The sequence below is a fragment of the Gorilla gorilla genome, chromosome 17 (genome assembly GCF_029281585.2).
Source record: "Gorilla gorilla gorilla isolate KB3781 chromosome 17, NHGRI_mGorGor1-v2.1_pri, whole genome shotgun sequence".
NCBI classification, from domain to species: Eukaryota; Metazoa; Chordata; class Mammalia; order Primates; family Hominidae; genus Gorilla; species Gorilla gorilla.
Window position 1 is genome coordinate 50,077,704 of NC_073241.2, and position 27,706 is coordinate 50,105,409.

Consider the following 27,706-nt stretch of genomic DNA (forward strand, 5'->3'; position numbering starts at 1 on the left):
TTGCACTATTATGTTACGGAGAGGGCTTTTTTCTTTAAACCTCGTAAACCAACTTCTGCTAGCTTCGTACTTTTCTTCTGTGGTGTCCTCACCTGTCTCAGCCTTCACAGAATTAATAAGAGAGTTAAAGCCTTTCTCTGACTGGTTTGCTTGTCTATCCAGACCACTCAGACTTTCTCTGTATCAGCAGTAAGGCTGTTTTGCTTTCTTATCATTCATGTATTCACTGGAGTGGCACTTTTAACTTCCCTCAAGAACTTTATCTTTGCATTCACAACTTGGCTAACTGTTAAGCACAAGAGAACTTTCAGCCTGTCGTGGCTTTTGACATGCCTTAATTACTAAGCTTAATCATGTATAGGTTTTTATTTAAAGTGAGAGATGTGAGACTCACCTTTTACTTGACACTTAGAATCCATTGCAGGGTTATTAGTTGGCCTAAATTCAATATTGTCTCGTCTCAGGGAATAAGGAGGCCCAAGGAGAGAGAGAGAGTCATGGGAACGGTTGGTCGGTGAAGCAGTCAGAACACACACAGCATTTATTGATTGAATTTGCTATCTTACCAGCTTAGGCAACATGGCAAAAGCCCGTCTCTACTAAAAATACAAAAAAATTTAGCCAGGCATGGTGGTGCTTGCCTGTAGTCCCAGCTACTCAGGAGGCTGAGGTGGGAGGATCATCTGAGCTTGGGAAGCTGAACTTGCAGTGAGCCATGATCATGCCACTGCACCGCAGCCTGGGTGACAGAAGTGAGTCGCTGTCTCAAAAAAAAAAAAAAGAGTTTACTGTCTTAGATCTTAGATGGGCACAGTTTGTGGCAAAAACAAATCTGTGGCAAAACAATGACAATGTTAACCTCAAAGATCACTGATCACAGATCATCATAACAGATACAATAATAATGAAAAAGTTTGAAATATTGTGAGAATTACCAAAATGTGACAGAGGAAGTGAGCATATGCTGTTGGAAAAATGGTGCTGATAGACTTGCACGATGCAGGGTTGCCATTCAATTTATTTAAAAAAACAAGAAACTGTGAAGAACAACAAAATAAGGTATGCCCATACTCCAAAGGTACTTTTAAGAAATGAATTTTTGAAAGGATTTGAAAATCAAATGTGTTAATTTTGACTGCTCTTTATGGATTTAGCATTTTGTAGTTTTGATTATGACACAAGTTATACATAAGTTTAGGTGTCACTGGACTTGCTTTGCATCTTTTTTTTGTTTTTTTACTAGGTCTTAACTTGCAGAGTCAGTTTAATCTGGAAAATGTCACTGTTTTCAATACGAATGAGCAGGAAAGCACCCTGGGTCAGAAGGTGAGGCTGATTTGAAATCTTCTCAGATAACATATTTGCAAGTTTGTTATTAAGATAGTGGGTCCAGGCACAGTGGCTCACACTTGTAATCCTAGCACTTTGGGAGGCTGAGGTGGGCAGATCACTTGAGCCTAGGAGTTCAAGACCAGCCTGGACAACATGGCAAATCCTCATTCCTACAAAAAAGTACAAAAATTAGCAGGGCATGGTGGTGCACGCCTGTGGTCCCAGCTACTCGAGAGGCTGAGGTGGGAGAATCACCTCAGCCCAGGGAGGTCAAGCTGCAGTGAGCCTTGATCATGCCACTGTACTCCAGCCTGGGCAACAGAGTGAGACCCTGTCTCATTTAAAAAAAAAAAAAAAAAAAAATTCATGTAAATGGGCCTATAAGTCATCAAAAATTTAAAAACTTTTAACTTTATTTCCAACTTACAGAAATAATGTTTTGTATGTAAAAAATTCAACCAGTGTTTAAGATAGAATGTACAGTTATTCTGTAATCCAAGGTAGACCATGGTAGATTATGGCATAGCTTTCTATTAAAGTGGATTAACAAAGTAGCTATACTTTCTGTTTTAATAGTGGTAATCATAAGGTAGATTATAGAATAGATGTACTTTCTGTTTTAAACATTGGGTTATTTTTTGCAGAATATGTATTTTTTCTATAAATTCATATTATTTCTATAACCACTCATAACATTCTCTGTCTCACCATACCAGGACTTTTTGTGTATATGTACAAACATGTTGTTTTTCTCCAGAATGAGGTCATTCATACTATTCTGAAATTCACTTTCTTCCTTTAAGATTTAGTTTTATCTTAGTTTTTAAATGACTCTTGATAAATCTCAGAGTGGATATATCACATTTCTCTGCCTGTGATTATCTCTGATAGTGAAAAACAATGTTACAGTGTCTAGTAGTGTATAATATTGCATCAGTCTGCATCGTCTGCATCAGTTATGCAGATGTCTTTTTAGGATAAATTCCAGTAAGTAAAATTACTGGGTTAAAATATATGCATATTTCATATTTCAATAGCTATTGCCTGGTTACTTCTCAAAAAGGTTATACCAATTTATACAGCCACCAGTGGCACATGGAGAATGCCTGCCCTTTTTCCCCACAGCCTCACCCCAACAGTGTGAATTATCAATTTTTAAAAAATATTGGCTTAATTGATGTATATATTTGAAAAATAAGTCTTCTTAGTTTTAATTTCATTTCCTTGATCATTATTGGTGTTGAGGAACTTATTATATGTTGGTTGGGATTTATTTTTCTTCTGTGAATTAGCTATTCATGCTGTTTGCTCATTTTATTGTTGAATTATCTTGTGCATTTCCAAAACATTTAGCCCTTTATTCCCAGAGGGAATCTATTGATTATGTTTAGAAATGCAGGTTTGAAACTTTCTACTGTCTTCATGACTGTGTTATATCATTGTCATACTGCTCTTGAGTTCTTCTGTCCATCAGGTAAAATTCTGATTGCCTTACAGATTAACTATAGGTCTAGATAGTTAGTGACTAGACTTCTCTAACTGTGGGTTGCCTAGGAATGTGTAACTGACTATTATTCTAGCATTTATCTCTTCTGTCTGATGACTGCTTCATGACAGGCTATACATTTTTTTTTCAATTTAGCACACTGAAGATAGAGAAGAAGGAATGGATGTAGAAGAAGGCGAAATGGGAGATGAGGAAGCTCCAACAACGTGGTGAGTTTTCAGAGCCTAAGCTTTTTGACTTACAGAGATAATCTCTTAATTTATTGCGTATCCTCTCTGGAGTGAGGAGATAGACAAGGAGGAAAGAAATTATAAGAAATTTCTTTCATTTGTAATTTTCATGTGTATTACTTAATAAATCGTAAATCACTAATGGGCTTTATCTGCTGGTTTCTATATTATGTGCAGACAGTTCATTGTTTATATAGCCTACCCTATGCATAATCCCAGCATTTGAAAAGCCAACCACAGGCAACCTTAGGAGCTCCTCCCCTTAATCCCTTCCATTAAACTTGTGGACCCAGTGCCTGTGTGTATTGGGCTAACTTTTAATGAAATAGGCAAGTTAAGAAGCCTTTCCTCCTTCTCTCCCCTTGCTCTTAAAACTGTTTCTTATCTCCTCCTCTGTAGCCCTGTGCTTTCTTTCCAAAAGCAATCCTCAGTGGCATAGATAGGTTCTAGAAACTGCAACATTAAGTGAAATGATGTATAATGAAATCAATTTTCCCATAGGCTAACAAACAAAAGTTAGGTTCTTATGGCCTATTTCTGGTCACAAAAACAATCACCAAACTCCTAGATAAAGATCAAAATGCTTCTGTTATTAAATATTGAATAAATGTGAGCTATACATGCATTTGAGAAAGATTAATAAAAACAAGTAAGATAATTATTTGCCTAGTTATTCCAGTTTAAGGTTGCGGGTGGCCAGAGCCTGTCACAGCAGCTCAGAGCACAGGGCGGGAACCAACCCTGTACAGGACGCCATCCGCTCACAGTGTGTATACCCACACACCCACACTCACTCATCCTGGAACCATTTAGACATGCCAGTTATTTTCATGTACACCTCTTTGGGATGCAGGAGGGAATCTGACTACCTAGAGAAAACCCACACAGACATAGGGAGAATGTGCAGACTCTACATAGACCGTGGCCCCAGCCAGGAATCGATTTTTTTTTTCTCATCAACGTTACAATAAAACAATGTTGAAGGAAACATCGTTATTTGAAGACCTTCCATAATTTCTTCCTAGTGCTGGCTTACAAGCAATGAGCAAGAGAAAAGAGAAGGCATTAAGGAAAATTTTCCTTCACTGGCACTCTTCCAGGTGTCTGAGGTGATGAGAGTCATTAGTTATAATTGAAAGAATTTCCATTACTGTCTAGAAGATCAAGATGGGATTCCTGTATCTGCCCAGGAAGATGTATTTCTGGCATCCCAGAATTCAAATTCAAACACATCTCCAGAAGAAACATTAGAGGTAGTGTGGCTCCAAGCTTAACTCCAATACTTCCTAGTCATGTGACCTGGGGCCAATTACTTAACCTTCTACAACACAGTTTCCACATCTTTAAAATGTAGTAATGCCACCTACCCTCTACAGTTAAGAGGATTAAATAAGACGATGATCAGAAATAGTCTATTAAGGCACTAATTGTTTATATGTAGTGGTAAGTGTAAAGCACTTAGAATATTGTCTATTCAGTGTCTAGTAGCTATTATTTGTTATCGTTATTTTTTTTTAGAGACCTATTTATTCATTATACATGGATAAAGTAGGCTTTAAGGTCTGGCCTGAGCAACATAAGGGCTCTGGGGCAAGTTAGTAGGCTACAAGATGATGAGTCACCTGAAGTGTAAACAGCCCAAGAGACACTGGCCAGTGCAGTTTTGTCTACTTAGATTTTGCCTAAGACTGTATAGACAATTCATCCCTATTGGTTATGTTTGTAAATCACTTAAATAAGACTCAACACTCAGCTGCCTCTGTCACAGTCACTAATGTTGAATAGAGGGAGAAAATACGTGAGGAATTACTTTGTGACAGCTGTTATCACCAGATGGTCTTAGGCACTGTAATTTACAAAGCAGAACTCATTACCCATCTACCTACAATATGAAGTCCATTTCAGATTTGGCTCAAATACACCAGTAAACATTTTTGTTAAGAAATTTCAACGTATAACATCCTGTAAAATAGCTGAACATTTAAAAAAATGTATCAAGTTTTCCAGAGTTTTTTTGGTTAAAATAGTTACAAGACATTCTATTTTACATAGTAACTGGGTCTCTGATTTGTTATTATTTGCAAATACAGTAATTGGTTACATTTGCTTTGTGTGGGTAAACAGAAAATTCAAAAGTTTCTGTGGAGTGTTGAAGGTGGAAGGCAAATTGCAAGTGGGTTGAAGAATGAACAGGAAGGTAATGAAGTGGTGACATGGAGTATAGACAACTCTTTGAAGAATTTTATTCAGCTGTGAAGGAAAAGAGCAAGGGACAGCATCTAGGAGAGGGGACTTTAAATTTTTAAAAATATATTAATGCCTCAACTGTAAAAACTGCCTAACAGTAAGATACTAACACTACTTCAAAATTTATTCTGTAAGACACCTCAAATACCCACCAAGCCAATTAAAGATAAAAGGGAAGAGATCAAAAGTCTTTTACAGGTAGGAGATGGTAATTAGCAACTTGGAATAATATTGTGATTGGTATCAAGCGTTAAATTAGATGTGAAGTTCTTAGCAATTGAGACAAAAAGGGACATATAATGGTTGCATGAGTCTCATTCTCTGTTAGAGGTAGCCCCATTTTTAAGAGACAAACTTTCCTGGTACATTTTAAGAGGTATTTATTATATTCAATCTTACATGTTGTAACCGAGTAACATTTTGTTACTCAGTGTGTGTGTGCACATGCACTTCAGAAACATTCTTTATCAAATGTATGGAACTATACAAATATTGGTTCTTGTTCTTTCATGAATGTAAATAATTTATATAGTGCTATTTCTTTTCTCTATTTACTTTAACATTTTAGGGAATGTTCTTTTTGCGGCTTTTTTTTTTCTTTTTTGAGACGGAGTCTCGCTCTGTCACCCAGGCTGGAGTGCAGTGCTGTGATCTCGGCTCACTGCAAGCTCTGCCTCCTGGGTTCAAGCGATTCTCCTGTCTCAGCCTCCTGAGTAGCTGGGACTACAAGCATGCACCACAACGCCTGGGTAATTTTTGTACTTTTAGTAGAGATAGGGTTTCAGTATGTTGGCCAGGCTGGTCTTGAACTGATCTCGTGATCCGCCCGCCTCAGCCTCCCAAAGTGCTGGGATTATAGGCGTGAGCCACCGTGCCCAGTCTGTGGCTTTTTTTAAAAACCCAATTCATAGAAAACCCAGAGGTATAATCTTATTGTTGTAAATCAGTGAAGCTGCTTTAATTATAGAGAGAGGTTAATGTGTACATCATTGTTTTCCTACTTTCAGAGTTGTTACTAGGGAAAAGTTTAGGAAGAGCGAAAGTAAACATGCCCATTAGAGTCTTTCAGATACTACTAATTCATGATGAAAGCTTTGGCAAGAACTAGATTTAGATTTTGGTTAGTTAAAAGTCAGTATTCTTCACTGTTGATTTTCACGCGCTTCAGATACTAGCCGTTTATCAGATATTAGCTGTTTTAAAAATTAAAAGAATAGGCCGGGTGCAGTGGTACACGCCTGTAATCCCAGCACTTTGGGAGGCTGAGGTGGGCGGATCATGAAGTCAGGAACTTGAGACCATCCTGGATAACACGGTGAAACGCTGTCTCTACTAAAAATACAAAAAATTAGCCGGGCATGGTGGCGGGTGCCTGTAGTCCCAGCTACTCAGGAGGCTGAGGCAGGAGAATCGCTTGAACCCGGGAGGCGGAGCTTGCAGTGAGCCGAGATCGCGCCACTGCACTCCAGCCTGGGCAACAGAGTGAGACTCCTTTAAAAAAAAAATTAAAATTAAAAGAATATGTATTGACACTGTAGATTTGTGACATATCAAGATTAGAAGTTGAATTAGTAGTGCCATAAAAAAGTTACTAGATAAAGGGCTTATTTTTGTGATGCTAACTTGATATGTACCATATATGTTTTTCTCATACTGGTGCTTCTTAGGATATAATATTATTAGTTAGGATACGATACCTGTGACTTTTAACATAGATTCAGATTAACATTGGTTTAAACAACATAAAAGTTGATTTTTTCCCCCTCATATCGAAGTCTAGAAGCAGGCAGTCCAAGGCTGGTAAGGGAGCGCTGCTCAGTGAGATTGCCTAGACCCAGGTTTCTTCTACCTTCTTCTTCCATCATCTTGGTGTTTGCCCTTTTTCCTGTAGTGCAAGGTGGCTCACGCTCACATCTGCATTCTAGCCAGCAGGAAGAGGAAAAGGCCAGTGATAAAATATGGCCCAAAAGTTGCACATATGACTTCCGCTCTCAACTGATTGGCCAGAATTTAATCACATGACCATGCGAGCAGCAAGATTGGTTGGGAAACATAATCTTTAATTCTGAATAACCATGTGTCCTTCCAAAATTCAGGGACTCCACCAGTGTAGATAAAGAGTCTGTTGGGGTCTATGAGTTCCCTAAAATGATTTGTAAAAGTTTATATAAGCATTTGTGAATGTGTACTTTTCTGATAACTTTCATTAGCTTCTGAAAACGGTTTGTGACCAAAGCTAAGTTAAGAATATTTAGATATTTGTAAAAGAATTTGAATGATTTATTTAATATAACGTTTATTTTATTAGCTCTATTCCAATTGATTACAACCTGTATCGAAAATTCTGGTCACTTCAGGATTACTTCAGGAACCCTGTGCAATGCTATGAGAAGATTTCATGGAAAACTTTTCTCAAGGTAAGTTGCCATTGACAGACTATCAGAAGCCCAGTATTTTATAGCCAGTGATAGAGCTAAAACTTAATCTTGTCTAACATACTTTTCACTATATAATTCTGCCTCTTACATTTTTATACCAATTTCATAACAAGCGAAATTATAAATTAATATTTAAACCACTAATATTGTGAAGTAGTATATAAGAATCGGATATTTAAAAGTTCGTCATTACAGCCTTGCTTTTTTTGAATATAATGAGTGTTGTTAACATAAATTGATATTTTGCAGAATATATTCTATCTTTGCACAAAATTATTTTAGCTATCTTGTTGAAACAGAAGTCCTCAAGTCATGGCTCTGGGCCAGATCTAACCTACTGCTTATAAACAAAGGTTTATTGGAATAGTACCATGACCATCCACTTACCTGTGGCTGTTTTTGCACTATAATGGCACAGCTGAGTAGTTGCAACTGAGATTATAAAGGCCACAAAGCCTGAAATACTTACTCTCTGGTCCTTTATGGAAAAAGTTTGCCAATCCTGTTTTAGAAGAATTTGTTATATTTTTCTTGGCTACTTAAAGATCAGTTGTCCTTTTTTGTCATAATCAAAATCTAAGATAAATAGGTAGTTCTCAGAATAGCATGGTGTGTGTTATGTTATTTTTAATAGTTTTTGTTTTATATGCAATTTTTTGTGGGGGCAGCACCATCCAAATTCAGATTAAGTGGTTAGTGAGAAATAATCTGGAATTGTCTTCTAACTGGACAGAATTTGGTGGAATTTATTTGCTCAGTTTTTAGCACAAGAAATGTGTAAGAGTTTCCATAGGTGGTTAAACAATTTCACTGGTAAATTTCTGTACACTCTTAAAAATGTTCCCTAATCTATTTGTCCCTTACACAAACTTCTTAAATCATATTTCTTTGTTTTTTTTTGTTTTTTTTTGTTTTTTTGAGACGGACCCTCCCAGGTTCAAGGGATTCTTCAGCCTCAGTCTCCTGAGTAGCTGGGACTACAGGTGCCCGCCACCACACCTGGCTAATTTTTGTATTTTTAGTCGAGACGGGGTTTCACCATGTTGGCCAGGCTGGTCTCAAACTCCTGATCTCAAGTTACCCGCCCACCTCCGCCTCCCGAAGTGCTGGGATTACAGGCATGAGCCACCACCACTGGCCAAGAAATCATATTTCTTTAGGAGTAGGGAGCTTGTACCTACTTTTACAACAAGTGAAATATCATACAAAATAGTTTTAACTCCCATTTTGCTATCATAATTTTTATTGTTAGTGTGCCTTGCAGTATACAGTCTACATACATGATTGACTGGGAGTAAATTCCAGGCATTTTGATGCAGAAAAGCACTAAACAAATTTGGGTAACAATGTCGAATAAAACTAATATTTTTATTTTGCAGTATTCTGAAGAAGTTTTAGCTGTTTTTAAGAGTTATAAATTAGATGATACTCAGGCCTCAAGAAAAAAGATGGAAGAATTGAAAACAGGAGGAGAACATGTATATTTTGCAAAATTTTTAACAAGTGAAAAGGTATAAGTTTTTCTTTTTCATTAAGCGTAATAAGAAATGGTCTTGTTTTATTTCCGTTTAGCTGACAGCCTTTCTAAGTTAAACTGAATAGAAATGTTTCTTATTTTACTTTGGGTTAAAGCTGATTGATTAATGTTAGTTTGAAAGTCCCATTTCTTCCTTTCAGAAGTAGGACTAATTTGGTTTCAAAGGTGAAAGTAGTTCTACATTAAGTCTGTTTTGTAGACTAATTTTGGAATAAATGCAGTTTAATTACTTTCATGTCTATATATTTTAAATGTCAAGTTAGGATTTAATTTGTATATGAAAATATTTCATAATTATTATTTAGGTACAAGTAAGGGGTTTAAAAGTTCCTTGTTAATCTTATTTATACATTTTAAAAAGTAAATTTTATTCAAATATAATGCTACAAGATTATGTAAAGTTTCTAGTCAAGATGGCACACTGAGTTTATGTTTCGACTCACTCCCTTTGCTCCAAACACATAGCAATGACGGGTAAAATATAAACAAGAAAACAAAAGAGACAAGGCTGGGCTTCCAGAAACAAGATAAATATCTTCATGGACCAGAAATGCCAAGTAGTGAGCAAAACTGCAGCCTGGGCCTGCTGGACTCTCTATCCAAGGCAGGTGGTGGTGTCCAGGAATTTGGCTACAAGTAACAGAGACTAAATGTGCACCATGTGGGACAAGGGGCCAGAGCCAGATTCACTTCTTGAAGCCAAGGACTAGGGTGGAACTTTTATCCACTTTTGGAAAGAAACTAAGAAAAAATATTGCCAGTCTTCTGCCAAGGGCTATGGTTTTATAGGAAGTTGTGAGCCTAGGGATAACAAAGACAGCTTTGTGTCCATCTGCTTGCTCAGTGACCAGATATGTGATATGCTCAGTATACTTATGAAACAGCTGCTCCAAGAAGTCATCATAAGACTTCTTCTAGACTTTTGGACTCAGGGGCCCTGGTAGAAGCAGATGCAAAACTGCTAGACAGGGAAGGATGTACACAGAGAGGGAGGGGAAAGGAAGTAAACAAACATCCCAAAAGAAAAGGCTCCTGTTCAAAACTCTGATAAATTAAAATTCCAAAATCCATAAATCTAATGCTAAGAAGGATCACCAGCAAAATCAACTATTGGGATATATATATATTTATTCCAGATGAAATATATAGCCTGACCAAGACTTTATGTATATTTTGGATACTCAAAAAGATAATCGATGAGATAACATCCATTGAAAAGGAACAAGAAATCATGAAACAAAAGCAGGCTGAAATGAAGTAGGACAGTCGATACAACTAATCGGGAGTCTTGGAAATGAAAAATACAATAATTGAAACCAAAACTCAGCACACAGAATTAAACTATACACTGGACATAGATGAACAAAGAACTAGTGAACTGAAGAAGGTGATGAGAACTTCATCCAGCAAGCAGCACAGACAGATTTTTTTTTTTTAAGTGGAAGAGCAGTTAAAAGCCATGGTGAATAGATTGGGAATTTCCAACATCTGTCTAGTAGGATTTCCAAAGAAGAAAATGGAGGGAATGGTAGAGAAACTGGATTGCAAAGAATTGAAGGAAATATCAAATCCTCAGCTTAAAAATGTGTCACAACTGCCAAGCAGGATAAAGAAAGATAAATCTACTCTTCATTACATCATGCCATAACTGTGGGCATTCAGAGAAAACCTAAAAGCCACTAAGGGATAAGAAAGACAAATATACTGGGAAGGCACAGCAGTTTGACTGTTAGCAGATTTCTAACATATCAACCATTAATACCAGAAGACAGTAGAGAAATATTAAAGTGCTGAAAGAAAAATGACATTCAATCTAGAATTTTATACTGAGTTAAATATACTCAAGACTGTCGATGAAAGAAAGACATTTTTATTTAAAGACCAGGATAACTTACCACTCAGTGACCCTCATTTTGAAAAAAACTACTCAAGGATGTTCTTCAGGAGGAAGGAAATTGAACCCATAAGAATGGAGTGGGATACAGAAGGCAACGGTGAGCACAAAAATTGAAAAATATGACAGTAAATTTACTATTGACTATAAACACAAAAAAGTCATGAATGATTTAAAATTTTTTTAATTAAAAAATTTTATTAACGTGGAACTTAACTAGATGACAGTAACAATATGGAAGGGGAAAGCAGAGATGTTTAGTGAGTAATTTAAAATTATGGCAGTCCTTGTAATCTTCAGGAGCAGGAAAGGAATACTGAATATTCCTTTTCATGTATATTAAAAGGGTAACCACCAAAAGAAAACCAACTTGTTGCTCTCAAAGAGCAGAGATCAAAGGGAGGCAGGGAGGAATCTAGACCACTTTATAAATCCAGCAAATGGCAGAAAAAAGGAAGAGAAAGGAGGAGAGAAATATGTCAGTAATAACAAGTATAGACTGATTTAATATACCTAATAAGACTTTATCAGATTGGATTTTTAAAACTCCAGCTATATTTGTTAATTTAAATGAAACAAATATAGAAACCTTTTGGTTAACTAAAGAATTCAAAAGTTTTATTCTACCTCATGTGTAAGAAAATCCCAAAGCTCTTCTTGCTTAACAAAGAACCTTCCCAAGGTTACCTATTTTTAGAATGCAGAGGTGTCAGTTTAATATTATCAGGGCAAAAAAGTTACAAAATAAAACAACCAGTAAGAGTTGTGTACTTTTAAGAGTTACAGGTCCACATTTCTCAGGACATGACAGCTATTTCAAAACTCTGGATGTCTTAATTGATATATATATATATTTTTTTGAGACGGAGTTTTGCTCTGTCGCCCAGGCTGGAGTGCAATGGCGTGGTCTTGGCTCACTGCAACCTCTCTCTGCCACCTGGGTTTAAGCGATTCTCCTGCCTCCACCTCCCGAACAAATAGCATTTCTAAAGACATTTTAGTAATGAAAAACAGCAGGATTAAACATTTTCAGAGAAATCTCCACATTGGAATATGGGATTGATGCTTTTATATCATTCTCCATTCACTTTGTCACACTTGGCTTTCTAATAATATCTCTCCTTTTCTGATTCTTTGTGAACTTGCTTTCACCAGCAGTTAGAACATGAACTTTCAGGATTAAGCACTGAAATTTCATTAATTAATATCACATCACGAGGAAGGTAAAAACAGCTTTGAGAAGCTTAAAACTTACCATAGGAGTAAGAAAAAGGCACAAAATTGTACCAAAGAGAATGTGAGGCATGTAATGTTTTGCATCTTCATTTCCCTTTGTTGCCCCTTAAGCAACAACTTTGTCTTAAATTTACAGTCCTCCTTGTACATTCTTCATATTTTTCGGTGTATTTTTAGTTTTTACTACTTAATACACAAGTGAAAATATTTGTAATGCATTACGTGTATCATGAAAAATATGCAACATTTTATAAGCTTTACTGCTGCACTGAAAGAAGCCTTCCAGCATCTCTGTACCTTACATGGTGTTTTGATACTAGGATTCCCAAAAAGGCCTTCACACCTAAATATACGCCAGTTTTGGGCCTGATGTTACTTTCAACTTTTGATATAGATTTGGTAAGTCATGAGAAAGGTCTGGATTTTTCAGGGATATGGGTGCCATATTCCTTGCCAGTAAGAGCTAGCTAAAGTGAAATCTAAAGCTATGATTATTGGGAGCATAACTCTTTAGCCTATCATTTCACTGGTGAGCAGGTTTAGAAAAGTACTTGTCATTACAAGGTTAGATCTTTCATCTCTGTAATAGAGCCGTGACCCCATCCAATGGGAATATTATTATCCAGAAGCATTGTGTTTTGTTACATGAATCTGGTCAGACTTTTCCTTAGGGATAGTCTGGAAATAATGCTTGGCAAGGATGATACAAACTTTTTTTTTTTTTTTTGAGACACTTTTTTTTTGGCCCACTGTAACTTCCACCTCCTGGGTTCAAGCGATTCTCGTGCCTCATCCTCCCAGGTAGCTGGGATTACAGGCACCAAACACCACGCCTGGCCAATTTTTGTATTTTTAATAGAGACAGGTTTTTTGCCATGTTGGCCAGGCTGGTCTCGAACTCCCAACCTCAGGTGATCTGCCTGCCTCAGCCTTCCAAAGTGCAGGGATTACAGGCGTGAGCCACCACGCCCAGCCAGATGATATAAACTTTATAGTTGGAGATAGGCCAGTCATGTGGCAACTACAGGTAGGTAGAGGTTCTACAAATAAAATGGGTGTCTTTGTAAATTATTGTGTCTTCCTTCTTAAAGACAGAAGTTTCCCCTAGAAACAAAGTGCCACATTTTTGTACTACCTGGAGTGTGATTCTAAATACTAATGCCCAACAGTATAGTTCCCTTTTTAGCAGAGCAAAATGATCCAGGGATACTACTTGCTAAATGTAGTGCTGATATACCTGGGTTGTTTATTTTTTAATGGAGTGGAAAAGTATCTGTTCTTTAAGGTTAGTCCAGGATCATACTCAGAAATTTTAAGGGAGGATTTTACCTCTAATTGTTCAACTTATACCAAATAAAAGGCACTGGTATTATAGGGATTCCTCCCTCTGTACTATGTAGCATGTAAAAGCAGAACAACATTTCAAAATGTTAAGTACCATGAGTATTACCATGATGGTTAAAGGAATATATTTTTGGATCTTTTAAGTTCTCACAGAAAAGAGTATAATAACACTAATTAGATATAGGCTTTAGGGTTACCCAGTCCTTCAGAATAATACACTTCTCACTTTCCATCTGAGACTCAATGACCAAAATGATCAGATGGAATACTCAGTGGCTAGCAGTTACCAGGGTGAGGTTACCCACAGTTATGTACTGTTGACCCTAGTGTGGTCATTAGGCCATTCATTTTCATGGAGAAAAGAAAATTCACAATTTTGCTTGGTCTCTGCATTGTGTGAAGAGGCCTCTAGTTAGGACTTTTGGTCATTTTTTTAAAAAAGTTCCTGGCAGTAAGAAACTATCCATATAGTCATTCTGCCTTAAATGTTTTGTACTTTTTATGTCCATTTGAGAGGTTGAATCTTTATGTAGTAACGGCTAAGGTGGGTCTCTTATAAGATATACTATAGCCTAGTTAGGAGCAAATGAAGGCAGAAGCAAGACCCTCCTGTTAACAAGTGGGCAGGCTAACCACTATCCTACAATTTTTTTTTTATCTCATTATTTTTTCTCGGCATGGGAGGCTTTTAGATAGCTCTGGAACAGGGTTGCACAGCAGGAGGTGAGCGGTGGGCAAGCAAGCGAAGCTTCATCTGTATTTACAGCTGCTCTCCATCACTCATATTACCACCTGAGCTCCGTCTCCTATCAGATCAGCAGCAGCATTAGATTCTCATAGGAACATGAACCCTATTGTAAACTGATCATGAGGGATCTAGGTTGTGTGCTCCTTATGAGAATCTAATGCCTGATGATCTGTCACTGTCTCCCACCACCCCCAGATGGGACCTTCTAGTTGCAGGTAAACAAGCTCAGGGCTTCCACTGATTCTACATTATGGTGAGTTGTATATGTATTTCATTATATATTATAATATAATAATAATAATAGAAATGAAGTACACAATAAATGAAATGTACTTGAATCATCCCAAAACCATTCCCTCTACCCCATAAACCCCTGGTCTGTGGAAAAATTGTCTTCCATGAAACCAGTCCCTGGTGCCAAAAAGGTTGGGGATCCCTGCTTTAGAAGTCTTTTGCTGACAGTCATGTCAGTCTTAGCATATGGGTGTGCTTTCACTCGTCCTGTAAAGGTAAATACTATAGCCAAAACCTTTTCATATGATTGTAAAATTGACTTGTAATGGTCTTCAGGGCGGAAAGCATGAACTACCCTCTGTTTTGACATTTTTGAACTCTGGTCCTGACAGATAGAACAGTTCTTTAAATATCATTGAGCATATTAGAAAACTTAGAGCATACTCTGCCATTGTTATTTTTAGAATAACCTCTGTGTGTGAGTCAAGCCATGGTTATACAAGCAAGATGAGAAAGTAATGTGATTGGCCGGGCGCGGTGGCTCACGCTTGTAATCCCAGCACTTTGGGAGGCCGAGGCGGGCGGATCACGAGGTCAAGAGATCGAGACCATCCTGGCTAACACGGTGAAACCCCGTCTCTACTAAAAATACAAAAAAATTAGCCGGGCGTGATGGCGGGCGCCTGTAGTCCCAGCTACTCGGGAGGCTGAGGCAGGAGAATGGCGTGAACCCGGGAGGCGGAGCTTGCAGTGAGCCGAGATTGCGCCACTGCACTCCCGCCTGGGCTACAGAGCGAGACTTCGCCTCAAAAAAAAGAAAGTAATGTGATTGATGCTACCAAGTAGCAGCCCTCTAGGAAAGACCAAAGACAGGGTGCAGAAGATGTACTGCCAAAGTAGGCTCTGAATTTGGAGCCTAATCTTGAAGAGAGGCAAAGTCTGAAACGCTTAGCAGAGGAGACTAGTTATTTGATAAGATAAAGAGCAGAGATAGAATAAGAAGTCGCCCGACCTTCTTATTAGCCAAAGTAATAGAAATTAATACTGACTATAACAGAAAGACCATTACAAATTTTAGATCCTCTAGAAATGAGAACTCTCATTATTTTTACAACAGTGTATAGTCATGATTACACAAAAGCATAACAAAGTCATATTTATAAATGTTAATAGACCTTTGAAAAGAAAATGTTCTCTGATGAGGACAATAATTTTGGACTCCTGGACAGACTCTGTAGAGGGCAAAAAAATATTACCTGGTTATAAATGGACTTCATACCCAGAGGAAAAAAAAATTTTTCTCTGCGTTAATTGGGCTCCCTTCTCTATTATATACAAGTGTTTATTAGTTTTCAGTATACTTTGATATGCATGTTTTAATAGATCAGTGTTTAATAACAGTATTATTTAAAACTTTGAAATTGGTTTTTAAAACAATTCTATCAATCATGTTTAATATGTAAACATTAACTGATTTATTTCATCCTGAGTGTTATGAAGAACAAACATGTTAAGGTATAGTCAGAGATACATAGGTTTAAAAACATATGAATCAGGCCACGCACAATGGCTTACGCCTGTGTCCCAGCACTCTGGGAGGCCGAGGCAGACAGATCACTTGAGGTCAGGTGTTTGAGACCAGCCTGGCCAACACAGCGAAACTCTGTCTGTACTAAAAATACAAAAAATTAGCCAGGCGTGGTGGCAGGTGCCTATAATCCCAGCTACTCAGGAGGCTGAGGTAGGAGAATTGCGTAAACCCAGGAGGCAGAGGTTGCGGTGAGCTGAGATCACACCACTGCACTCCATCCTGGGCAACAGAGCGAGACTCTGTCTCAAAAAATAAATAAATAAAATAAATAAAAGAATCGTATGTTAGGGACTTTTTATGTTTTCTGTGTCTGAATTTTAACTTTTTGTAGAAATTTTTTCAATACTCTGTAATCCTATAGAATATTAAAACTTTACCGGATAGTGTAAGAATATTCTGTAAATTCATATAATTTTCAGTATTGTCTGAGATTTATGAAAACCAATATATAAACACTGGCTGTTTAATCCCAGCTTGATTTAGTTGTTCACCCATGTTTATGTGTAAATAATCCTGAGTTAATAATACAGGTAACAACAAAATAACCAATATTAATTAGAAAGTTTCATTTTAGCCTTTTAAAGGTAGAAAAGTCTTATGTTTATTAAAATTCTATATTTGTATCTTTTTCTACCTTGTGGTTTAATCAAAGAAAAGTCATAAAGTCATCTTTTAAACTGAAAACTTTCAAACAGTACTAATGTAAAACATTAAAGAGTTTGTTTTACATTGACTATGAGTATTAAGGAAAATGAAATTTAAATTTTTGATATTTATTTTATTGAGGAATACTGTAGCCTTCTAAGTCTACTTCACAGTACAGTCATGCGCCCCATAATGGCACCACATAACGACCACATAACTGGTCAACAGTGGACCCCATGTACAACAGTGGTTCTGTAAGATTATAGATTATAATACTGTATTTTTACTTTGCCTTTTCTATGTTTAGATACACAAATCCTTAACCATTGTGTTACAGTTGCTTACAGTATTCAGTGCAGTAACATGCTCTACAGGTTCGTAGCCCAGGAGCCATAGGCTGTACCATATAGCCTAGTTGTGTAGTAGGCAATACTATTGTTAAGTACACTCTATGATATTCACACAATGGGGAAATTGCCTAATGACACCTTTCTTAGAATGTATCCCTGTAGGTAAGCGACACATTATTAGTACAGAAAGTTGCTTAAAACTTTTTAATTTGAGACTGTATCTTCAGGTTACCTTTTTACTAAATAAAAGGATTGAGACTTGATAGCTCCTGCCTTCAATGGGCGTCTCCTTTTATCTTATAACTCAGCAGGGACACTGAGAGACCTTTAAGCTAAAATTAGGTTTTTCATTTTTTTAAGAACTTTTTTTTGAAAGACAGTTTGAAAAGAATTATTAGAAAGTAGAGCTGGGTGCTGTGGCTCACACCTGTAATCCCAGCACCTTGGGAGGCCAAGGTGGGTAAATCACTTGAGGTCAGGAGTTTGAGACCAGCCTGGCCAACATGGTGAAACCCCATCTCCACAAAATACAAAAATTAGCCAGGCGTGGTGGTGCGTGCCTGTAATCCCAGCTACCTTAGAGGCGGAGGCATGGGGATCCATTGAACCTGGGAGGCAGAGGTCGCGGTGAGCCAAGATTGCACCGCTGCACTCCAGCCTGGGCAACAGAGTGAGACTCCATCTCAAAAAAAAAAAAAAAAAAAGAAGGAATACTATTTAAATTTATAATTTAGTTGTTTTTATACAATTGTTTACACATTCTTTTTCTCAGAAACCAAATGTTTTCTATTTCAATTGAGTAAGTTATATGGAAGGTACTATTCCAGGTAGAAAACTATTGTACAGTTTAGTCCTCTAGACCCTAATTTAATATCTAACACATTTGTGAAAATTAAAAGTTTAAATTGTTTAAAGTTTAAAGCGAAATATTTGTAAACATACTAACTGTGGAACCTGTATTTTTTTTTTCCTAATCTGGGGAGAAAATGGGTATATTCAAAACATTTGGTGTTTAGGCTTGATTTCTTAATTGTCTGGGCAGATTTTAACAGCTCGTCCAGGATTATGTAAGCACTTAGTGGTGCCTTTCAACAATTTAAAAAGGAAATCCAGTATGTGAAGCCCGGTGTGGTGGCTGACGCCCATAATCCCAGCACTTTGAGAGGTCAAGGTGGGTGGAGCACTTGAGGCCAGGAGTTTGAGATCAGCCTGGCCAACATAGTGAAACCCCATCTCTACTAAAAATACAAAATTTAGCTGGGTGTGGTAGTGCGCACCTGTAGTCCCAGCTGCTCAGGAGGCTGAGGCAGAATTGCTTGAACCCGGGAGGCAGAGGTTGTAGTAAGCCACGATTGTGCCACTGCACTCCAGCCTGGGTGACAGAGCAAGACTCTGTCTCAAAAAAAAAAAAAAAAAAAAATCCAGTACATGAGAGATTTAGTACTTTTCTAGAAATCTCTCAAGCCACACAGTCTGATCAGACTTATATACTGTAGAAACTGTACAGCTGTGTTCTTTTCAGAGACTTAATACTTTTTTGAGAAATATGCAACTCCTGCAGTCATGCTACAGAAAGACTACCCTATTGCCTACTCCCTGACACACAATTCATATGGGTTTTCACATAAAAGAAAAAAAAAAGCCTAACAGTCACAGGAAAATTATTAAATTATTAGGCCAACTAGAGGTCATACAAGAGCACTTTGAAGGAGTGAAAACATTCTGAACTAACTCAAGGTTAATAGAAGCGATCCTTTTGTGTACTGTACCTCACTGGGGCTCAAGAGCAAAACATAAAATCACATTTACACAGATGCTCTGAGCGTCCCATGTACAAAATTGCCATTGGTACATTTGTCTTCCGGGGGCACCAGTTTCCTTTTAATGAGGTTTGCATTTTAGAATCTTATTCTTTCCTAGTTATGCAAAGCTGAGTTCTGTAATTCCATGATTTTCAGTAAGAAGGAAAAAAGCAGACCTAAGAAGCTTAAAACTTACATGGAAAAGAAAAGAACACAAAATTTAATAAATTGAAGATGGAGCAGTTTGTATCCACAAGGGATATATACCTAAAACAAAACTCATGATTGAAATATTAGGATGGAAAGAGACATACCAGGCTAATACCAACAAAAAGAAAGCTACATAAATAATGAATAAAATAGAATTTAAGGGAAAAAGTATAAATAGGACAAGAAACACTACATAATAAAGGAATGAACCACCAAGAAGGTGTCATGAACTTATATGTATTTAACAATATACCCTCAAAATATATTAAGCAAAAACTTACAAAATTATGAAAAGTTGGCCCACAATTACAGTATGTATTTTTAACTGCTTCTGATGGATCAGGTTGACTAAAGATTAGTTAAGTATATGGAAGATTTGAACAATGACAGTAATAAGCTTGGTGTAGTATAGAACAAATAGAAGCAACATATTTCTTTTTGTGTATACGTGGAACATTCACAAAATTTGACCATGTACTCAGTCACAAAGAAATTCTCAGCAAATTTCAAAGATTATACACGAAGAACACATTCTCTGGCCACACTTCTCTGTAATCAAATTAGAATTCTAAAATTAGAGCTGCAAAAAGGATAGCTTAAAAAAAGGCAAATATATGAAAACATAAAAATGCATTTCCCAGGAGTTAAAGAAGAAATCATAATGGAAATTCCAAATTTGTAATAAATGTATATCAAAATTGTAATTATAGGAAGAATTACATGTCAGAAGTGTGGGTTGCAAATAAAGCGAGATGTAAAGGGACAGTTAAAGCTTCATATGCATTAATGGAAAAAATGTCAAGAAAGAGTGACAAATTGAGCGTTCAACTCAAGAAGTTAGAAAAAGTACAAAATAAAGCTCAAGAAAATGGAAGTAATAATAGCACAACTTAGTGAAATAAAACAAACTAAAACATATCAGCAAAACTGAAAGTGTTTCTTTGAAAAGAAAATGTTATAAAAAGAAATCCAGAGCTTGTGCAAGGAAAATGAAAAGATACCAGCAAACAATATTAACAGTAAAAATTGACATAGAGATATTTGAAATGATTAAGAGGATATTATGAACAACTTCTACGATAAATTTTGAAGCCTAATTAAATGGGAATTGTTTAGAAAATTTTAATGACCAAAATAGACTCAAAAAAAAAAAAAAAAATAGAAAACCAAATAAATGAACAACCATTAAAGAAATACCAGCCAGAATGACATCAGGCCCAGAGGTTTTTTAGGCATATCTTATCAACACTTCAAAGAATAAATAATTTCTACCATAAATGAAAATTTTCAGAAGTTAGAAAAAGAGAAGCCCCCCAGTTCATTATGTAAGATTATAACTTAAAATCCCAGTAAGGACAGAACAAGGAAAAATGTGTATGTGTATTCATCTCACATATAAATAGAATGTTTTCTATTTATAGAAATAAAAAATGTCTTACAAACTCACAAATGAAGTAGTTATTTTTTTAAAAATAGAGACATACAGTTTATCCTAGGAATGTAAGTATGGTTCATCAGAAAGATGAATATAATGCCAGATTAACAACAGATTGGCTGGGCGTATTGGCTTACGCCTGTAATCCCAGCACTTTGGGAGGCCAAGGCCGGAGGATTGCTTGAGCCCAGGAGTTCAAGACCAGCCTGGGCAACACAGCAAGACCGTGTCTGAAAAAAAAAAAAAAAAAAAAAACAGATTAAAGATTTTTAAGATCTGTATGATCATCTCAGAAGCCAAGAAAATTCAATAAAATCTAATATTCAATACAAAAAGTAGAAAGGAATGTTCTCTGAGTTGATAAAGGACTGATTTTAAAAACCCTATTGCAAACATCATACACAATTATGAAACTTTAGAAAGTATTCCCATTAAATCCAAAAAGAAGACATGGATGGACACTAACCATATTTCTGTTCAACACCGTACTGGAGGATCTAACCATTTCAATAAGAGAAAAAAACAAAAAAGGAGTAAGAGTTATAAGTATTGGAAAGAAAAGAGTAAACTATCCCCATTTGAAGACAATATAATTGTCTACAGAGAAAAATCCAAGAGAACCAAGAAACTGTTAGAACTAATGAAACTTCAACAAGATTGCAAGAGAAACATCAATAGTGTTCTTATAAACCAGTAATCAATTACAACATGTTATTCAGAATAGCAGTGAAAGCTCTCCAATACCTAGGCGTAATCTTCATAGAGAAACATTACAGAAATGGAGCAGTGTTTCTACATTTATAGATACAGACCCAGTGCCCCTTCTCCCCAGATTTATTGATTCAGTATATTTTGAATCAGTATCCAAATGGGTTTTTTAATTTGAGTTACACCCAAAGGAATATAAATTGTTTTATTATAAAGACCAAATGGGTTTTTTCATGGGAACTCAAAAAGTTAGTCTTACTATTTCTATGGAAAAGCAAAGAACCAAGAGTAAGAAAACTATGAAGAAAGCGGGGACACGTGCTGTGTCAGATATTAAGACCTATACAGCAATCAGCAATAGTAATTAGGGCAGGTAATTATTAGTACTAATATACAGAAGAAGAAAACTAAAACAATAGAAAGTCCAAATTGTAGAAAAGGTTAATATACAAAAGAGACTGCATTATAAACTAGTGAGGAAAGGATGAATTATTTATTTATTTATTTATTTTGAGACAGAGTTTCACTCTTGTTGCCCAGGTGAGTGCAATGGCGCGATCTTGGCTCATCGTAGCCTCCACCTCCCGGGTTCAAGTGATTCTCTTGCCTCAGCCTCCCGAGTAACTGGCATGCGCCACCATGCCCGGGTAATTTTATATTTTTAGTAGGGACAAGGTTTCTCCATATTGGTCAGGCTGGTCTCAAACTCCCAACCTCAGGTGATCTGCCCGCCTCAGCCTCCCAAAGTGCTGGGATTACAGGTGTGAGCCACCAGGCCTGGCCTATTCTTAATAAATGTTGCTTGGACAATTCATTATCCATATGGAAAAATTAAAATTCAGTCTATACCTCAGTACAGTCAATTCTAGGTTAATCAATTCCAGGTTAATTGAAAGTATGAATGAGAAAAGCAAGACTTTTAAACATTTAGAAGAAAACATGAAATATGTAAATTTGGAGTAGGGAGAGATTTCTTGAGCTACAAAAAGCACAAATTGTGAGGGAAAAATATCAATTTAGTATTTAAGATTTAATGTTAAGATGTAAAAGTCTTGAATAGCAAAAGATACCGTAGGCAAAGTAAAAAGACAAGGCACAGACTGGGAGAAGATTATTTGTCACCTACATAACCGGGAAAAATTAGTATTCAAAATATTCCATTGATAAAAGACAACCAAATGGAAAACTGAAAAGATGATAAGAAAAAGTAATTTAAAGATGTAGAAAACTGAATAGTGAATGAGCTTATAAAAGTTGCTAAGCATCTCTAGTGCAGATAAAATATGAGATAACCATTTCACACTTAGCAAACTGGCCAAAATTGAAAAGCCTAACAATACTAGTATTGGCAGAGATGTGGGAAAATGAGAACTTTTAGACACTGTTGAAATATAAATTGAATCAACCACTTTGCAGAATACTTTTGTAAAAACTAGTGAAGTTAAAATTTGTTCCTAAATATGGCCCCCTACACAGGACCCACATACACAAGGAAATCTCTAAGAAGATTCACTGTACCATTGTTTGTAAATGATGTATTTGTAAATGAAAGTTTAGAAACAGTGTCAATGTTCACAAGCAGAAGACTGGGTGATAAGATAATTTTATGTGACAGTTCTATAAAGCACTGAAAATGGATTAATTATAGCAGGGGTTGGCAAATCTGGCCTATCATCTATTTTTGTAGATAATTTTTATTGGGCCAGGTGCAGTGGCTGTAATCCCAGCACTTTGGGAGGCCAAGACAGGAGGATTGCTTGAAACCAGGAGTTTGAGACCAGCCTGAGCAACAAAGTGATACCCCCATCTCTACAAAAAAATTTTAAAATGAGCTGAGTGTGGTGGCATATGCCTGTAGTCCCAGCTACAGGGGAGGCTGAGGCAGGAGAATCACCTGAGCTCAGGAGGTCAAGGCTGCGGTGAGCCATATTCATGCTCCTGCATTCCAGCCTGGGTGACAGAGTCAGACCCTATCTCAGAAAACAATAAATAAGAATAATAATTTTTATTGGAACACAGCCACCCTCATTCATTTAGATTGTCTCTGACTGCTTTTGCTCTGTAACAGCAGAGATAAATAGTTGTGACAGAGATATATAGTCCATAAAGCCTAAAATAGTTTCTGGCTGGTCCTTAAAAGATTTGCCAATCCCTGAACTAGAGCAACATGTATTAAGATGGGTAAATTTCAAACATAGTGTTGTATGAAAATAGCAAATTGCAGAATAGCACATAATGTGTAGAGTTTGAAACAGTGCAAAGTACATCCATATATTATTTATAGATGTTTACATATGTAGTAATATAAAATGTGTATAAAAATCCTAACCGTGAAATACATGGTAGTGGTTACCATAGTAGAGGGAGGGAGGGAAATAGGAGTGGGGAGGTTATAGAGGGAGCTTCAACAATGTCTATGATATTCTGTTTCTTTAACAGATATGTAACAAGTAAAAAATGTTAGGATTTTATATGTAGCTGGGTAGTGGGTACATGAATGTTGTATTACTTAACTATACCTTTTTGAACATTTAAAATATTTCATAATTTAAAAATTGGATAATTTGATCTCAGCTGATGTGTTATGACAGTTGGTAAGATTTTAATGAGAATGTTCTGAATATTTTGTTTTCTAGCACATGTTTTTTATGTATTTTGTGTTAAATTGATAGAAATGGAAGATTTCATACACTTTAATTTTACCCAGGAATATTATTTATATGTAAAATTGATTGACAGAAAGGCATGTAAGGATGACTAAAATGAAAAGCATGAGCCTTTTTAGGTTTAGAATATCGGGAAAACTGGGGCCTGAGCTAAGATGTGCCATAAAAGCTAAGGACAGTAGCCTAGTCCAGTGATGTATGCCTGAAGTTCCAGCTATTTAGGAGACCAGGGCAGGAGGATCACTTGGGCCTAGGAATTCAAGTTCAGCCTGGGCAACATAGCGAGACCCTTCTGTACTAAATACATACATACATACAGCTAAGGATAATAAAAGCCCTTTGCTCAAGATACAAAGACATTTACAAAGAAACATTTGGGCCAGGCATGATGGCCTACACCTGTAATCCCAGCACTTTGTAAGGCTGAGGCTGCAGGGTTGCTTGAAGTTCAAAACAGCCTGGAGTTCAAAACAGCCTGGGCAACAAAGTGAGACTCTGTCTCTACAAAAAATTTAAAAGAAAAAAATTAGCTGGGCATTGTGGCATATGCCGGTGGTCCTAGCTACTCAGGAGGCTGAGGCGAGAGAATTGGTTGAGCCCCTGAGTTCAAGGCTGCAGTGAGCTATGATGGTGCCATTGCACTCCAGCCTGAGAAGCAGAGTGAGACCCTGTTGCTAAAAATAATAATAATGAAATGTTTGACCCATGACGTAGTGTAAATGATATAATTTTTTAAATAACCAAAGAAAAATGGAACTAGATAGTAGATATTATGAAAGAAAGGGTACAATTGAGTGTATTAGTTTTACTCTCAGCTGTGTCACTAACTAGCTGTGTAATCTTGCCTAGGTAGTTTTAACTTTTCTGGACCTAGTTTCCTTAAGTATAATGTGAAGCAGTTAGCTTGAATCACATTAGGTCCTTTCCACCCCTGATTCAGTGTTTTGTTGACTCCTATTTTCAATCCATTGTTTCTATCAAGGAAAATATTTCAACATAAAAAAATAAAATGAACAGCTAGTAAGCATCACCTAGCCACTTTGGTTCGTCTCTTTAAGCTAGGGGTTCACATCTCTACTCCAGATGTATTGAACTGTGTACTTTGTTCCTTCAAATAGGCCAGTCTCTTATTTGGCTCCCCCTCTTGCACCTGCATCCCCCAACCCCCACTCTCCACCTTTAGGTTTGTTCCTTGTTGAGAGTTTAGATGCTGCTTTCTCCAGGAAGCCTTCCTAGAGTTGCTTGGGCAAATGGAAGTTGGAGCCTCTCATTGAATTAGCCAATGCTGGAGAACAGCTTTTGTGGAGGAAATTGATGTTTTACTTTGTTCATGAAATCTGATCAAGTGTCAGTTGAACATTCAAGTAGAGATGTGTAATAGGTTGTCTAGTATACAAATCTGGAGATTTGGAACAAGATCTAGGTTGAGAGTATAGTTGTAGGAGTTACCAGTTTATAAATGGTAATTCAAACTGTAGAGTATATGAAATGAGCTAAAGGGGAGAGTGTAGATTCAGAAGAGAAGAAAATACTGAAATCCTGAAGAAAACCCATGTTTAAGGGAGAATGAAGGGACAAGAGGAGAAGATTGAAGAGTAACCTGTGAGATTAGAGAAAAACTAGAAAAGCATGCACTCATGGAAGCCAAGCATATCAAGTAGGATGAGGACAGTAAAGAGTGTTCACAGGATTTAACAACAAATAAGTCATTGGTGATCTTGACAAAACACTTTCTTCCCCCGCCCCAAGACCAAGTCTTGCTCTGTTGCCCAGGCTGGAGTGCAGTGGCATGGTCTGGACTCATTGCAACCTCCGTCTCCCAGGTTTAAGCTATTCTCCTGCCTCAGCCTCCAGAGCATGCACCACCATGCCCCGCTAATTTTTTTTTTTTTTTTAAATAGAGACGGGGTTTCACCATGTTGGCCAGGTTGGTCTCGAACTCCTGATCTTGTGATCCGCCCGCCTCAGCCTCCCAAAGTGCTGGGATTACAGGCGTGAACCACCACACCCAGCCGACAAAAACACTTTCAATGGATTAGTGGATGAGGCGGTCAGATGATAGCAGGTTGAGGAGCTGATTGGCAACAGTGCCTATAGTCAATTATTTTAAGAAGCTTTGCTGTTAAAGGGTTAGGTGAGAATGTGGGAGATTTTTGAGGGAGCTTATTTAATGCTTATGGAAAGGAGCTTGGAAAGAAGAGGTTGTAGATACAGAAACCAGGGCAGTTAGTTGATGGAACTCAATTGTTAGGGATATTGGGATTCCAGATGGAAGGTAATCCAGATGGAATACCTTTAGCCATGAAGGAGTTGTGACAGAAGGAAATGAAGTAAACAAAGGTGTAGGTGCAGCTGATTTGTCATTTTGGGGGCCAAGAAATGAAATGCTTTCCAATTTAATTTTTCTCCTTATTGAAGGCAAAAGTAGTTATCTACTGAAAGTGAGAAGGGGTGGTAAAGTAGTATTTTTGCTAAGTGGAAAGGGTTTAAAATCATTACTGTGAAGAATAGGAGAGAGAATGGCCTTGAAGAATAAAGAAAGATTGCTGATTAAAAACAGATGTTTAAGGTGGCGACAACATACCAGTGGTGCCTTCTGCATAGCTGTGTAATTTGGTATATTCACTCAGGCACCTCACTTTCAGCTGAGATTGGAAGCCTGAGGGTTGGTATAGAGAAGGTGACTAACGGTTTATTCAAGGTTGCTGTTTGCTCACTAGACATGACAGAAGAAATATGGGACAAGTGTGTTGAAGTTGGCAAGAAAATGGCCGAAGAGATTAACCATGAAGTCTAGACCAGGAGTTGGCAGACTAGAGCCTACAGGCCAAATCTGGCCCACCACCTGTGTTGGTTGTTTTTGGTGATTTTGGTTTTTTTTTTCCCCCTTACATTTTAGATGTTTAAATACCTACATAATATCCATAATATGTCTCTTAGCCCACATAACCTATTAATAAAAATACTTACTATTTGACACTTGAGGAAAAAGTTTCCCTTATCTAGACTAAAATAGGATTATAATAAAATGGGATGGGACTAACAGGCAGAGAATAGACGGGTCAAGGGCCTTAAAGTCTCGGTAAGATCCAAATATTAGGTATATTGGAAGCAACTGAGCGAGAGACCTGGGAAGGATAGAGGTTGTGGTGAGATAGGATTGTGAGTTGAAGACTTCAGATCTGGGGCAGCTGTGAGTGACCCCAGGTCTAGCTGTGGCCACAGTAGTGGGTAGCTGGAGCAGAGATGGGCCTGTCCGTGGAGTTAAGGGCAAGGAACTAACAGCCTGAGTGGAGACAATCAAGTTGCCCAGGGGCTGGAGGAAGGGAAGGCTGATGGCCGGCCATTCACATTTCCAATTTGGGATAGGAGAGTTAATACAAATAACAATCAAATATATTCAATCCTTAAACGTGAGGGAAACCTGACTGGAAGGCTGATCATTAATTTTTTTTTTTAAGACCTGGAGCCGCAGTGTGGAAGGGGTTGCTAGTGAATAGGAAGGCTTGTGCGTGTTAGGTGGCATTAGTAAATGGTACCAACCACGTAAAG

The 27,706-nt window shown here is 37.2% G+C and overlaps 1 protein-coding gene across 4 annotated transcripts in view; it reads left to right on the plus strand.

Moving 5' to 3' along the window:
- THOC1 (THO complex subunit 1) overlaps positions 1–27,706 on the plus strand; it is a 53,128-nt gene that overhangs the window by 13,612 nt on the left and 11,810 nt on the right. For all 4 annotated transcript variants that reach the window (XM_055368613.2, XM_063699340.1, XM_019013962.4 and 1 more), the window contains 4 exons: positions 1,244–1,326; positions 2,975–3,048; positions 7,625–7,733; positions 9,134–9,265. In XM_055368613.2, the coding sequence (XP_055224588.1) occupies positions 1,244–1,326; positions 2,975–3,048; positions 7,625–7,733; positions 9,134–9,265 (398 nt within the window). The remainder of the gene's footprint in view (positions 1–1,243; positions 1,327–2,974; positions 3,049–7,624; positions 7,734–9,133; positions 9,266–27,706) is intronic.